General features: G+C 46.5%; 1 protein-coding gene across 7 annotated transcripts in view; it reads left to right on the forward strand.

The window, feature by feature from the left end:
- TBC1D20 (TBC1 domain family member 20) overlaps positions 1 to 12,570 on the forward strand; it is a 35,201-nt gene extending 22,631 nt beyond the window's left edge. For 4 of the 7 annotated variants that reach the window (XM_059705801.1, XM_059705803.1, XM_059705804.1 and 1 more), the window contains 5 exons: positions 5,815 to 6,001; positions 6,157 to 6,258; positions 8,303 to 8,444; positions 9,452 to 9,639; positions 9,910 to 10,264. In XM_059705801.1, the coding sequence (XP_059561784.1) occupies positions 5,815 to 6,001; positions 6,157 to 6,258; positions 8,303 to 8,444; positions 9,452 to 9,639; positions 9,910 to 10,162 (872 nt within the window). In that variant the 3' untranslated portion in view covers positions 10,163 to 10,264. Of the gene's footprint in view, positions 1 to 5,814; positions 6,002 to 6,156; positions 6,259 to 8,302; positions 8,445 to 9,451; positions 9,640 to 9,909 lie in introns of all 7 variants that reach the window. The other 3 variants (XM_059705798.1, XM_059705799.1, XM_059705800.1) reach the window with 1 other exon arrangement.
- The last annotated feature ends 2,323 nt before the right edge of the window (positions 12,571 to 14,893 follow it).

The raw sequence follows: 14,893 nt of genomic DNA on the forward strand, positions 1-14,893 counted from the left end.
GTCTGGGCCCTTACATTAACTGTTTTCTCTCACAGCAACTCTTTAACTGAAAAAGCTAATGGTGTAGGAAAACTGTGCTGTGTGCCATTCTTCTAAAGCAGTTCACAAGGTCAAGATTTGGTCTTTTTATACTAAAAGTCAGGAGCTAAGGAACCACACTGACCACTGCCAGAACCAGCTGCATGCTCAGAAAGAGCTCCCAAGAAGGCTCCCTTTTTCCAGCCATATCTTTGGAGCAAGGAGATCAATATTTCCTATATTTAGTTTGCTTTAGTAGGGAACATGCAATTAGGTCTTTTTTTTATTTTTATATGATTTCATACCTATAGAAAGTTAAAAAAATAGGATAATTTCCCACATACCTTTACCCAATTTTCTTATATGTTAGTATCTTATTATATTTGCTTTCTCTCTTTCTCCATATACACACATATAAGTTATTTTTATTTTTTAAAATAATTCTTTATTGTTGAAGGTATTACATATGTCCCCTTTTTTCTCCCATTGACCCCCTCCAGCCTCCAATTCCCCACCCCCACCCCAGGCCTTCAGCACCCAATTGTCTGTGTCCGTGGTTTATGCATATATGAATACAAGGTCTTTGGTTGATTACCGCCCACCCACCTACCCTCCCCCGCCTCTGAGATTCCCACTCTGTTCCATGCTTCCATGTCTCTGGATCCACTCCATTAATCAGTTTATTTTGTTAATTAGATTCCACATAGGAGTGAGGTCATGTTATACTTGTCTTTGTCTGACTTATTTCACTTAGCATCATACTCTCCAGGTCCCTTCATGCTGTCTCAAGAGATCCTTTTCTACTGCTGCATAGTATTCCATGGTGTAAATGTACCACAGCTTTTTAATCCACTCATCTGCTGATGGACACTTGGGCTGTTTCCAGAGCTTAGCTATTGTAAATTGTGCTGTTATGAACATAGGGGTGCATCCATTCTTTCTGACTGGTGTTTCAGATTTCTTTCTTCTTTTTTTTTTTTTTAATAAATCCTTATTGTTCAGATTATTACAGTTGTTCCTCTTTTTTCCCCCCATAGCTCCCCTCCACCCAGTTTTCACCCCACCCCACCCCATGCCCTTACCCTCCCACTGTCCTCATCCATAGGTGTACGATTTTTGTCCAATCTCTTCCTGCACCGCCCACACCCCCTTCCCCCCACGAATTGTCAGTCCACTCCCTTTCTATGCCCCTGATTCTATTCTATTTACCAGTTTATTCTGTTGTCAGATTTTTTATTCACTTGATTTTTAGATTCACTTGTTGATAGATGAGTATTTGTTGTCACTTTGTTGTTCATAATTTTTATCTTTACCTTTTTCTTCTTCTTCCTCTTCTTAAAGAATACCCTTCAGCATTTCATATAATACTGGTTTGGTGGTGATGAACTCCTTTAACTTTTTCTTATCTGTGAAGCTCTTTATCTGACCTTCATTTCTGAATGATAGCTTTGCTGGGTAGAGTAATCTTGGTTGTAGGTTCTTGCTATTCATCACTTTGAATATTTCTTGCCACTCCCTTCTGGCCTGCATAGTTTCTGTTGAGAAATCAGCTGACAATCGTATGGGTATTCTCTTGTAGGTAACTAACTGTTTTTCTCTTGCTGCTTTTAAGATTCTCTCTTTGTCTTTTGCCCTTGTCATTTTATTTTATTTTATTTTATTTTTAAATATATTCCATTGATTTTCTACAGAGAGGAAGGGAGAGAGAGAGAGAGTCAGAAACATCGATGAGAGAGAAACATCGATCAGCTGCCTCCTGCACATCTCCCACTGGGGATGTGCCCGCAACCAAGGTACATGCCCTTGACCAGAATCGAACTTGGGACCCTTCAGTCTGCAGACCGACGCTCTATCCACTGAGCCAAACCGGTTTTGGCGTCATTTTAATTATGATGTGTCTTGGTGTGGTCCTCTTTGGATTCCTTTTGTTTGGGGTTCTCTGCGCTTCCTGGCCTTGTAAGTCTATTTCTTTCACCAGGTAGGGGAGTTTTTCTGTCATTATTTCTTCAAATAGGTTTTCAGTATCTTGCTCTCTCTCTTCTTCTGGCACCCCCATAATTCGGATGTTGGTACACCTGAACTTGTCCCAGAGGCTCCTTACACTATCTTCATATTTTTGGATTCTTTTTGCTTTTTTCTTTTTGCTTTTCCAGTTGGGTGGTTTTTGTTTCTTCGTATTTCAAATCTTTGACTTGATTCTTGGGATCCTCTAGTCTGCTGTTGGATCTCTGTATATTATTCTTTATTTCAGTCCGTGTATGCTTAATTTCTAATTTGTCCTTTTTCATATCCTTGAGGGTCTCACTAAATTTCTCAGAGGTTTCTATAAGATTCTTGAGTAACCTTATAACCGTGGTTTTGAACTCTATATCCAGTAGTTTGCTTTCCTCCATTTCTTTCATTTGTGACATGTTTCTTTGTCTCCGCATTTTGGTTGCTTCCCTGTGTTGATAGAGTGGCTTTGTGTGCTAGGTGTCCTGTAGGGCCCAGTGGCTCAGGCTTCCTAATTACCTGTGGTGGACACTCTTGGTGCACCCTTTTGTGGGCTGTGTGGATAGTCTTGTTGTAATTAAGCCTTGATTGCTGTTGGTATCATTGGAAGGAGTTGATCTCCAGGTCAATTGGCTGTGAAAACTAGTTGTGTCTACAATGGGAGAACTGCTGTGCTGGAGACACCCTTATGGGGTAGGACTTGCTTCAGTGGGGCTTTGGCATTCAAGGAGTCTGCCCCCTGAGTGTGTCCCTTATGGATCTTAGGAGTTGTAATCTGGTATGGTCTCACTCTGACCACTGGATACACTGGCTCTTGGATCTCCAAGGAGGTGCAAAGTCAGCCACTGCCTGAGGCCACCGAGCAGGAGCTACAGAGAGATCTGCGGATTCCTCCTCTTTGTTTGGGGTTTGGAGGTGCTCAGAGGAGGTGCAACTGTGAAGCAATGCAGGCTGCCTTCTTTTGGAAGCTCTGGGGCTCTTTGACCCAGCTTCAATTTGTTAGGTTTTAGATTGTAAAAGGCCAGGCCATTCATATGCAAAAGCCTCTGCGCACAGCTTGGGTGGGTTTTAAATTGGGTGGGACGGGGTCTCTGGGAATCACCAGGGCGGAGCAGACAGCAATGGCTGCCAGTCAGCCCTGTCCAGGAGAGGTCCCGGTGTCTCTGTGTCCCAGGGCCCCGTGCAGGAACAATGATCGCTGCAAGCACCTCTGTGAGAAAGCCCCCCTCACATTCCAGTGGATGCCAGATAGTCCATTTTCTCCTGGTGTGAGTCTGGGTCCCCAGAGTCTTGCCCGGAACTGGAGTTCACAGCAGTTGGGAGCTTGTATCTCCCTCCCGATTGAAAAGGACAATAGCATACCCAGTTGCCAGCCCGTTTCTGCGCCCACCTCCGTACCTATGCCCTTCTGCACCTCAGCACCTCCTGCCAGTCTCAGTGCACTTTTCTCTTTCCTTCTACAGTGGGGCCTTGACTTATGAGTTTAATTCGTTCCGTGACGGAGCTCGTAACTCAGATTACTCGTATGTCAAATCATTAAAGTGAACAAGTGAGACACGTGATGCCGGGCTGATGTTGTGGCGTTCACTGTGACGTTTGCTGTGCCAACTAGCGGTGGGGTATCTGAAGCTGGCTCATAACCCGAATTTTAGCTCACAACTCAAAGCAAAAAATTGGCCGAGAGACGGCTCGTATCTTGAAAAACTCGTTAGTCGGGACACTCGTAAGTCAAGGCCCCACTGTAGTTGTATAACTTCCACTCAGCCAGTCTTCCCGTGGCTCTGGATGATACCTGTTTGTCTTTTAGTTGTAGTTTTGATATAGTCGTGCGAGGCAGCAAGTTTAGATGTTTACCTATGCCGACATCTTGGTTGTTCTGGTGTTTCAGATTTCTTAGAATATATTCCTAGAAGTGGGATCACTCGGTGAATTGGCAGTTCCATATTTAATTTTTTGAGGAAACTCCATACTGTTTTCCATAATGGCTGCACCAGTGTGCATTTCCACTAGCAGTGCACTAGGGTTCCCTTTTCTCTCTCTTTTTTTTTTAATATATTTTACTGATTTTTTACAGAGAAGAAGGGAGAGGGATAGAGAGTTAGAAACATCGATGAGAGAGATCGATCAGCTGCCTCCTGCACACCCCCCAGTGGGGATGTACCCGCAACCAAGGTACATGCCCTTGACCAGAATCGAACCTGGGACCTTTGAGTCCGCAGGCCGACGCTCTATCCACTGAGCCAGACCGGTTCAGCTAGGGTTCCCTTTTCTCCACATCCTCATCAACACTTACTATTTATTGATTTGTTCATGGTAACCATTCTGACAGGGGTGAGGTGATACCTCATTGTTGTTTTAATTTGCATCTCTGATGATCAGTGACTTCGAGCATTTTTTCATATGGCTCTTGGCCATCTGTATGTCCCCTTTGGAAAAGTATCTATTTAGGTCCTTTGCCCATTTTTTAATTGGATTGTTTGTCTTCCTTTTGTTAAGTTGTATGAGTTCCTTTTATATTTTGGATATTAACACTTTATCAGATGTATCATTGCCAAATATGTTCTCCCATATAGTGGGCTCACACACACATAAGTTGCTTTCTGAATTATTTAAGAATAAATTACAGACATGGTGTCCCTTTGTTTCTACATATTTCAGGGTGTAGTTCCTAAAAAACAGGATTCATATATAATCACAGTACATTTATCAAAATCAATAGCAATATTAAAAAATACTGCTGTCTAATTTTATTCAGATTTCATCATTTATATCAGTTATGTCCTTTATAGGAAAAGGAAATACAAATTCATGCATTTTCCATTCAGGTATCATATCTCTTTCGCCTGATATAACCTGGAATAGTTTATTTATATTTTATGACAGTCCAGTTATTTATTGATTTCAGAGAGGAAGGGAGAGGGAGGGAGAGAGAGATAGAAACATCAATGATGATAATCATTGATTGGCTGCCTCTGCACGCCCCACACTGAGGGTCGAGCCCACAACCCGGGCATGTGCCCTGACCAGAAATTGATCTGTGACCTCCTGGTCCATAGGTCCACGCTCAACCACTGAGCCATGCCAGCTGAGCAACAGGCCAGTTATTTTATAAAATTTCCCTTAATTTGAGCTTGATATTTCCTTAATGTTTAGGTCAGTACATTATTTCGTGTGTTTTGTTTGTTTGTTTTTTGTTTTGTTTTTTTAATCCTCACCAGAGGATATTTTTCCATTGATTTTTAGAGAGAAATTGTAAGGGAGAGAGGGAGGGGAGGGTGGCGGGGGGAGGGAGGGAGGGAGGGAGGGACGGAGGGAGGGAGGGAGGGAGGGAGGGAGGGAGGGAGATGTGAAAGACACACATCAACTGGTTGCCTCCAACCAAAGCACATGCCCTTGACCCGGAATCTAACCCGAGACCCTTCAGTCCGAGGGCTGATGCTCTAACTACTGAGCACCTGGCCAGGGCAGTTTATACATTCTTGATAGGAATACCCCAGGGAGTGATGCTGCGTTCTTTTCAGTACATCAGGAGACACATGCTGTCAAATAGTCACACTTCTGGCCTTGTGAACAGTGGTGACTTAGTTAAGAAGGTGGCTGGACTCCCACTGTAAGGTTGCTAGTTGGTGGCTCTTTTCTGTATGTCACATATTTTATATGTGTGTGGATCTAGAAATGTGTTACTAAGATGCAAATTTTCTTTTATTAAGTACTTTATCTGAAAATCCATTGCTGTCCATATTCCTAACCTCTGTGTTACTAGGCTGCTTGCCATACTTAAGTGCATCTCTCCTCCCACCCCAGGCATGCCAAAAGAACAGAGAGAAGGGCTCCAGGAAGAACTGATCGACATCATCCTCCTCGTCTTGGAGCGCAACCCTCAGCTGCATTACTACCAGGGCTACCATGACATTGTGGTCACATTTCTGCTGGTGGTAGGAGAGAGTCTGGCAACATCCCTGGTAGAAAAAGTATCTACCCACCACCTCAGGTACCAGCACAGAGGGATATACGAGACTGGGCATCACTTCCCAAACTCCTCAGCCCATTTTCTAATCAGTGTTTTCAATGGTTTTAGCTCCATTTCATTCTCACCCTTACCTAAGTGTTTGGTCTGATCATACTGATTGAATTGTCTCCCTCTAGGGATTTCATGGATCCAACAATGGACAACACCAAACATATATTAAACTATCTAATGCCCATCATTGACCAGGTGAATCCAGAACTCCATGACTTCATGCAGAGGTATATATGTATCTGTATTTATGGGTACACATACACACACACCCCTTCAACTTTTCTCTAGCCTTTATTTCTTCCTCACAAGTCTAGCTCATCATTATCTTTTTTTTTTTAGAGTATTTATTTTAGATTTTTTTTTTTAATATATTTCTTTATTGATTTCAGAGAGGAAGGGAGAAGGAGAGAGAGAGAGAAACATCAATGATGAGAGAGAATCATTGATTGGCTGCCTCCTGCACACCCCCTACTGGGGAACAAGCCTGCAACCCAGGCATGTGCCCTTGGCCGCAATTGAACCTGGGACCCCTCAGTCCGCAGGCTGACGCTCTATCCACTAAGCCAAGCCAGCTAGGGCCATCATTATCTTACTAGAGGCCCAGTGAACGAATTCGTGCATCAATGGGGTCCCTCAGCCTGGCCTATGCCCTCTCACAGTCTAAGACCCCTCAGGGGATGTCAGACTGCCGGTTTTGGCCCTGTAGGGATCAGGCAGTTCGACATCCCCCAAGGAATATAGTAGTGTACAAAGCCGCAGGTGGCCAGGGAGGAGCTCAAGCCCCAGGCCAGGCACCATGCCACACCCGCTCATCCCAGCCCCACTGTTTCTGCCACCGCCACCATCACAGCTGCGCTTACCACCCTGAGCCTGGCATCTGGTGCCCGTTGGCCAGCTGAGCGGCGCTCCCACTGTGGGAACACACCACCAAGGGGCAGCTCCTGTGTTGAGCGTCTGCCCCCCGGTGGTCAGTGCACATCATAGTAACCGGTTGATCAGTCATTCGGTCACTTAGACTTTCAGATAGATAGAAAGGTAGATGGATGATAGATATAGATACTGATTTTCTGAGTTTTCTTTTGTTTAAAATATATTTTTATTGATTTCAGAGAGGAAGGGAGCGGGAGAAAGATAGAAACATCAATGATGAGAGAGAATCATTAATTATTTGCTGCCCCACACTGGGGATTGAGCCCGCATCCTGGGCATGTGCCCTGACCAGGAATCAAACCATAACCTCCTGGTTCATAGGCCGACACTCAACCACTGAACCACGCTGGCCGGGCCTGAATTATTCTCTCTAGTTAACCAGCAAGCTGGATAATTCAGTTCTGTACACAGTCTTAGAGCACATTGGGTGCCTGCTCTTTTGGGGATACAAGAGATGTGACAGCTCATTCCTTTGAGGAGTTTACATCTAGAGGGAGTAGGTGGACAAGTTAAGTATGCCAAGGTAGACTTTGAGGTTATTGCCACAAGAGAACTACAGAGTCCTGTAGGATCCAGAGGTAAGAAAAACAAGGCCATGTGTGGGTGGTAATATTTACCAAGTACCAAGGAGAAGAAATATTTCTTTGCAAATTTCATATGATTTTTATTTCTCTTCTGTTTAGTTGGAAATTTATCCTTGGCCAATGCCTGACTTTTTTTAAAAAATTTTTTTGATTGATTTTTAGAAAGAGAGAAAGGGAGAGAAACATCGCTTTGTTGTTCCACTTACCTATGCATTCATTGGTTGATTTTTGTATGTGTCATGACTGGGGATCGAACCTGCAGCCTCGGTGTATGGAGACAACGCTCTAACCGACTGAGCAACCCAGCCAGGACCTTTTCCTTTCACATAAGAGCTATGTCTTAACATGTTTCAGTCACCACATGTTAACTAAAAAATTAACAGAGTTGTTTTCAAGCCTGAGAATATGTACCTGTGCCCCGCAAAAGAGCATGACTTTTTCAGAAGGAAAATTATGGTATAGTTTCCTGCACATAGGTACTTTTTGTCCCTGTAGTAGACATTTGTTGGTCATTAGAGCAACTAGTGAAGTAAGGCAATCAGGAACCTATTGTAGTATTAATACCATGATGAGGGGTACAATTTGAAGACTTTGTGTTTTTTTGAGGAGAAAATGCTGAATTCCTAGGTGGCTGAATTTCCCATAAAGTACATTTCCCAAATGCTTCCTTCTCATCGCACTGGGGACAAAGAGGGCCCAGAAAAAGGGAAAGGATGACTCAGCAGGGAACCTAACATCTGGATTTCCTTGTTTCTAGTGCTGAGGTTGGGACCATCTTTGCCCTCAGCTGGCTCATCACCTGGTTTGGGCACGTCCTGTCTGACTTCAGACACGTGGTGCGGTTATACGACTTCTTCCTGGCCTGCCACCCCCTGATGCCCATTTACTTTGCAGCTGTGGTAGGTACAGGCCATACGCCAGCAGCTAGGTTCACATCACCCATTCCAGCTTGATCATTTTGCCTAAAGGGAAACCTGGTGGTTATGGAAAGATGCAGAAGACCCCATTTCCCAGACTGGTGTGCCTGGACACCATTTTGTACAATGGGAATGGGAATGTCATAGGGAAAAAAATGTTCTGTGTAACACTAAGGTTGGGAAATGTTGGTTAAATGAAGATAAACAGATTTGTTTATTACGAGACTAGAGGCCCGATGCACGAAATTTGTGCGAAGAGCTCGGCCCTCACAGCCCCAGCTGCCTCGGCCAGCCCTTGCAGCCTTGGCCAGCCCTTGCAGCCTTGGCCAGCCCTTGCAGCCCCAGCTTCTTCCGGAAGGTCGTTCGGCTGTTCGGTCTAATTAGCATATTAGCTCTTTATTATATAGGATTCTTCTGAACATTTAAAGTGCTCCCCCCACTTGAATTCTGTGTTCTTATTGTCATCTTCTGGAATGAGTGCAAATTGCCAACTTTGGGTTTAAGAAAAGACAGGCTGTGGTATTATGATAGAAAATTGAGATGGTTTGGGGGTGCTCCAGTTATGAGAGGGCCTGAATCATTGGGGTAGTGTGGGGGCGGGGGGAAGGTGTGGGCTCACGGGCACTCTTCATTGTTCTTTAATGAGAGCAAGACCATTCTTTCTACTGTTTGAACCATTATTTTCTGTGCTGGCACTCCAGGAATCTTCCAGGAATCCCTCTCCTCTTCTTCCTCCTAAAAGAATCTCCTTCATTTAAAGGTCAGTCTTTCACATGAGAGGGTAGAAGTTTGCCTCCAACAGGAAGACCCAGCCCAGTAGGAAAAGTACTCAGATATGTCCATTATATGTCCTAGATGGCTACAAGAGTTTGCCGAACATTTGGTGTGAGCCCTGTCACCAGTTTAAATTCATCTCTAAGGAGAATGAAATGCACATGGCCAAGCCCTTGTATGTTCTGGTCCCTGATGGAAGGCCTTGCTCTCCACAGATCGTGTTGTATCGAGAAGAGGAAGTCCTGGATTGTGACTGTGACATGGCCTCGGTTCACCACCTGTTGTCCCAGATCCCTCAGGACCTGCCCTATGAGATGCTGATCAGTAGAGCCGGAGACCTTTTTGTTCAGTTTCCCCCATCTAGACTTGCTTGGGAAGCAGCTGCCCAACAGGAAGCCAACAAGTGAGTGGACCCAAGCCACTGGTTGGGGGTGGGAGGTGTTTGTTAGTGAGCAGAAGTGATGGAAGATGGTGTCTGGTCCGGACAGGGCTGGGGATGTGTCCAGAGTTCTAAGCTTATGCCAGCAGAATCCCTACTTCAGTTTTGATGGGTCTTTTTGAAGAGTTTCTGAGCAGTGGATGGCTCTGCCCTCAACCTATGTAATCTAGTTTTTCTTTCCTTCCTTCTCTATTTCTTTCATATTATTCCTTTTTCCTGTCTCCTTTTCTCCAGAACGGCAGCCTCTACCTTCAAAGACTTTGAGCTGGCATCCACCCAGCAGAGGCCTGACATGGTACTGCGGCAGCGGTTTCGGGGACTGCGGACTGAGAATCGGACAAAAGACGTCCTGACCAAACCAAGGACCAACCGCCTTGTGAAACTGGCGGTGATGGGGCTGACGGTGGCACTTGGAGCAGCCGCTCTGGCTGTGGTGAAAAGTGCCCTGGAGTGGGCCCCTAAGTTCCAGCTGCAGCTGTTCCCCTAAATGCCAGAGAAGATTCTCCCTCTGGCATTACGTGAAGGTCTCGCCCTTCCATGGAAGGATGGGGAGGGGTGGGATGTCCTTTATTAAAAGGGTTTCTGTCAAGGGTTTTGTATTCCTACCACCCTTCCCTGCCACTCCGTGGTTTGCCTTTGCTTCAGAGGCCAGTAGCAGAACCTGTGTGACACTGGGCACTTGGGGCCTGGGCATAGAGCTCTCCTCCTTCACAGGGGGCTTCGGAGTGCTCTCACTGCCTCCTCTTGTGTTGGAGGAAGTGGGGTTTTAGCTCCCAGCTGCCTTTGGAACCTGCTGGGCCTTGTCTCTGGGACCTTTTGGCTGCTGCCTGGTAGTAAGCTGGACCTTTGAATACCCGCCTCACAGCTCCTCCTGTTCTGTCTGCTTTGGCCAAAGAAGTCGGACGGTAGAATGAAGGCAAGGGGGCAGAGAAGCTAGCCCAGGAATAAGATTGGCCCCTGTTAAGAGCAGCTCTATTAGCTGGTCAGAAATCAAAGAGACAGATGGGAACTAGGTTACTGGGTAACTCCTACTGCTTTTCAGTCTAGAAATCACAGTATTTTCAGACAAACAGGAAGGAATGTTAAATTGTAGGGCCCAGACATAGACTGGTTTTGCCTACCTTTTTTTTTTTTTTTTTTTAATCCTCACCCGAGGATATTTTTCCATTGATTTTTAGAGAGTGGAAGAGAGGGAAAGACAAATATCAATGTGAGAGAAACACATCGCTTGGTTGCCTCCCGCATGTGCCTTGACCAGGGCCCGGGCTGGGGAGCAGCCTGCAACCAAGGTACGTGCCCTTGATTGGCATGGAGCCCGGGACCCTCTGGTCTGCAGGCTGATGCTCTGTCTACTGAGCCAGACCAGCCAAGGCAGGGATTTTTTATTTTTAATCCTCACTCCGAGGACATGTTCCTTGACTCTAGGGAGAGAGGAATGGAGAAGGAGTGAAACATCAATGTGAGAGAAACATCAATAGGTTGCCTCCCTCACTCGCCTTGACTGGGGATCAAACCCGCAACCTAGGTGTGTGCCCTGACCGGGAATCGAATCTGTAACCCCTTTGGTGCACGGGATGATGCTCCAACCAACTGAACCACCCAGCCTGACTTGTCTGCCTTTTTTTTCCCCCACCTATTCTCTTCCACAAGCCACACAACGTTGCTTTAAAAAAGATACTTTTATTACTATTTTTAGAATTATGTAATACCCAATATATAAAGCAGCCTCGCTTTAAAAATAATAGTTCCTTCATGGAAAAAAATAGTTCCCATCGGAAGGATGAGCTGCTGTTTGGAAACTGGCCCACACTCCCAAAGTGCCCTCCTTGTGTCTCCCTTTCCCGTCTCCCTCAGATCACCTGTCCAGTCCAAACAGGCACCGACTCACTACCAGGGCTTCGTTTGGGGGTTTGACTTATCGCCTTCACTGCGGTCTCTCCTTCCCGGTTGGAAATGTCAGTGGAGACGTTCAGCACCCAGAAAGGGACAGGCTGCAGCCTGAAGGGCGGCAGGAGCCGGAACAGGCCGCTCCTCACTGTGGCCTGAGGCAGCAGCCCTGGACAGCTTTTCCTGTGAGCCACGCCAGCTGTTGTAGACAAGCTCCGGCTTGGAAAAAAAGTGCCTTTTGCTTTAGAGAATCGGGGTATATAGTGTGAAGCAGCCATGCACTTGTACTTTCATGGTCTCTCCAGCACTGTTCTGTCTTGACAAGTGTTTTAATGTGAACATGTCAGAAGCACTCTAGCCACTCTGCTCAGACCTCCCCTCCTTCCCGTGTGCCCTGTGTGCAGAGTGGAGGGCATGCAGCGTGCCAGGCAGCTGGCAAGCCCAGAGACATTAGGAGAGGCGTCTAGACTTAAGTTACGCTCAGCACTTTAGAACCAAAAAAGCTCAGTGACGGGTCATTCTCCATAGCAGGAGTCCCACCTGGGGTGAGTGTGGTGTGGATGGATTAATCCAGAAAGTGGAAGATACATCAAGACAAAGGAAATTCAGGATCCAGAGGTGGTGATGTGACAGATACTCCCAGTCTTCTCCCTCAGCAAGTTTGTCCTCTTGTTACAAATGGACAGCAGCAGCAGCACCTCCTGCCACAGCACTCGGGCCTGTCTGTAATACTGAAGGAATTGATGGGGAGAGGGAAGGAGGTGCATACGATCAGGGTCCCGCGACCACAGCTTTTTGGAACCCAGGAAGCAAGTGGCATTTGCTTCAGTTGTGGCCTAAGAAGGAACAAGTTCATTTGTGTGATAAGCTTTGCTGACATCAGGATTCACCTTGTCGATGAGAAGAAACCATTATCTTTTTATCTTCAGGTGGTTTACTATTCTGTAAAGAATATCTGTAAATACTTTGTACAGAGCCATGTATGAAATACACAGCCATATGTGGTTACTAATCTCTCTGTCCTTCTGTCCTGTCTGCCACTTGGTAGGAGTAGACTCTGGTCTTAGACAAATGGCTTGATGCTCCCCGCCTTCCACCCCGGCCGGGGACTGTGCTCTGGTCTCTGGACTCCTGGTCAGCCTTGAGTTGCCTGGAGAGCTGGGATGATACCTGCAAGTCCTCTTTCTATTTCACCTGCAATGAGTATGATCTGCACACTCCGGCCGCGGCTAGGTGCCCCTGGTTAGTCAAGCAGCAGAAGTGGTGTGGGGTGTGAGCTGGGCAATCTTGACTTTTTCACACTGGTCTGGGATGCCCTCGTTTCCAAAGGCTGACACTCGGGTTTGGAACCTAACCAGAGCCTAGTGGACATAACTTTGCCTCCACGTGTAATTCCTGTCCCAGAGGAGCTGTGAGCGCTTTTTCTGGCCAAGCTTTTCCAACATGACACTCCCAGCAGTTGAGTATTGGTAACCAGAACAGTTGCCAAGTGCCTGTTGCCACCATCCTGTGGATAGGCCGATCACAGGCAAGAATCCATGTCGTCTGGGATGTTTATTGATGTTTATTAATATTTCCCTGTCCCAGATGGGGGGAGGGGAGAGTGCCCAAGGCTGAACAGCATCACAGCCCCCTGACCTTGTCCCAGCACTGTAGCCAGCTGCCCGTGCTGCCCCCCGACCTGACGCGGAGAATGCAGAGCTGGGACACAGGTCAGGACCCTGTGGCCTCTGGGAGCTCACACCGGAGTTGCATTGAAGGAACAGTTTGTTTGGGTGGCAGATTCACTGGCAGTTTCATGGGAATTGAGTGTAAAAAGTAGAATTTTGAAAATGGGAACATTGAAGGAAAGGTGTACATTGTATGAGAAATATTTGTGTTTTTTCTGTTTCCCTAAAATTCTTGGAATTTCCTGACAGGAGTATCTTTTGTGCTTCATGATTCCCTTGCAGTCCCACCTGAGTTTATGCTAACAAGATGGCTCACAGTGGGACTGCTAGATGTTCTCAGAATGGGGCAGGTCCCCGAAAGGCCAAAGTGGTGAGTGGGGACTTTTGGCCCCATCCCCTGGCCTCCTAGGAGGAGAGGAAAGGCTGGAGATTGAACTCCACAACTTTGATTCAGATTCTAGGAGCTGCTGGGTTGGTGAACGCATCAAAATGCTGGGAGGGTCTGCATTTTCCAACATAAACCCTCTCCCCATACCTTCTCTATTCATTTCTTCCATTGAGCCGTTTCTGAGTTATATCCTTTATTAAAAATCGGTAAACACGTGTTTTCCTGAGTTCTGTGAGCCCTACTAGCAAATGATTGAATCTGAGGGGGAGTGGTAGGAACCGCTGAATTTGAAGTTGGCCAGGAAGAAGTGTGGGTAGCCTGGGCACCGTTTGCGGTTGGCATCTGAAGTGGGGCAGTCTTGTGGGACTGAGCCCTATGATTTGTGGGATCTGACGTTAACCAGGTAGGGTCAGGATTGAATTGTTGGACGCCCGTTGGTGCTGGAGGATTGGAGAAGTGCAAGGCTGAGGGGAAAGAAATATGAAAATAACAGCTGAGTGAAGTGTGTGGGTGTCTGTAGACAGCAGAGCCCAAGAGGACCAGAGTTTGGGGTCTGTGGATGGAGAGGGCAGTGGCAGGGGAAGGTCCTTAGGGTTCAGTCTGGGACAACTTTGAGCTGGGGAGGAGAGTGGGACTTTAGGTCCGTGGTCGGCAAACTGGCTCGCAAGCCACCTACGGCTCTTTGGCCCCTTGAGTGTGACTCTTCCACAAAATACCATGTGCGGGCGCGCACATACAGTGCGATTGAAACTTCGTGGCCCATGCACAGAAGTCGGTATTTTGTGGAAGAGCCACACTCAAGGGGCCAAAGAGCCGCATGTGGCTCACGAGCCGCCGTTTGCCGACCACTGCTCTAGGTGATTTGGGGGTGAAGATGGGCCCAAAACTGGGTCCAGAGAGAATTATTGGTAGCATCATGGCAAGTGTGTTACTTCATGGCAGTTTGAGCTGCTGCAAGTTCAACATCTGTGAGACTCATTGTCAATAACAGTAAGATAGGGATAGTCCAGTCCCATCTCACACGGACGGTAATGAAATGATGTTTGGGAAAATGCTTTACAAACTGAGGTCATGCCAGTGTTTTGATTCCATTTTGGTGAACAGTTTAAGAATAAATGCCTTTAGCCAGCCCTGTGCATGGGACCCATGTTCGTTCAGAGATTAAGTGGTGACTAAAAGGAATAGGCCAAAGGCTTTTGCCAAATTGAACCAAGAGATGATGGGCCTGAGGCTCAGCCTGACTGTCCTTTCCCTGCCCTGCTGTCCTTCGTGT

The sequence above is a fragment of the Myotis daubentonii genome, chromosome 8 (assembly GCF_963259705.1).
Source record: "Myotis daubentonii chromosome 8, mMyoDau2.1, whole genome shotgun sequence".
Lineage (NCBI taxonomy): Eukaryota > Metazoa > Chordata > Mammalia > Chiroptera > Vespertilionidae > Myotis > Myotis daubentonii.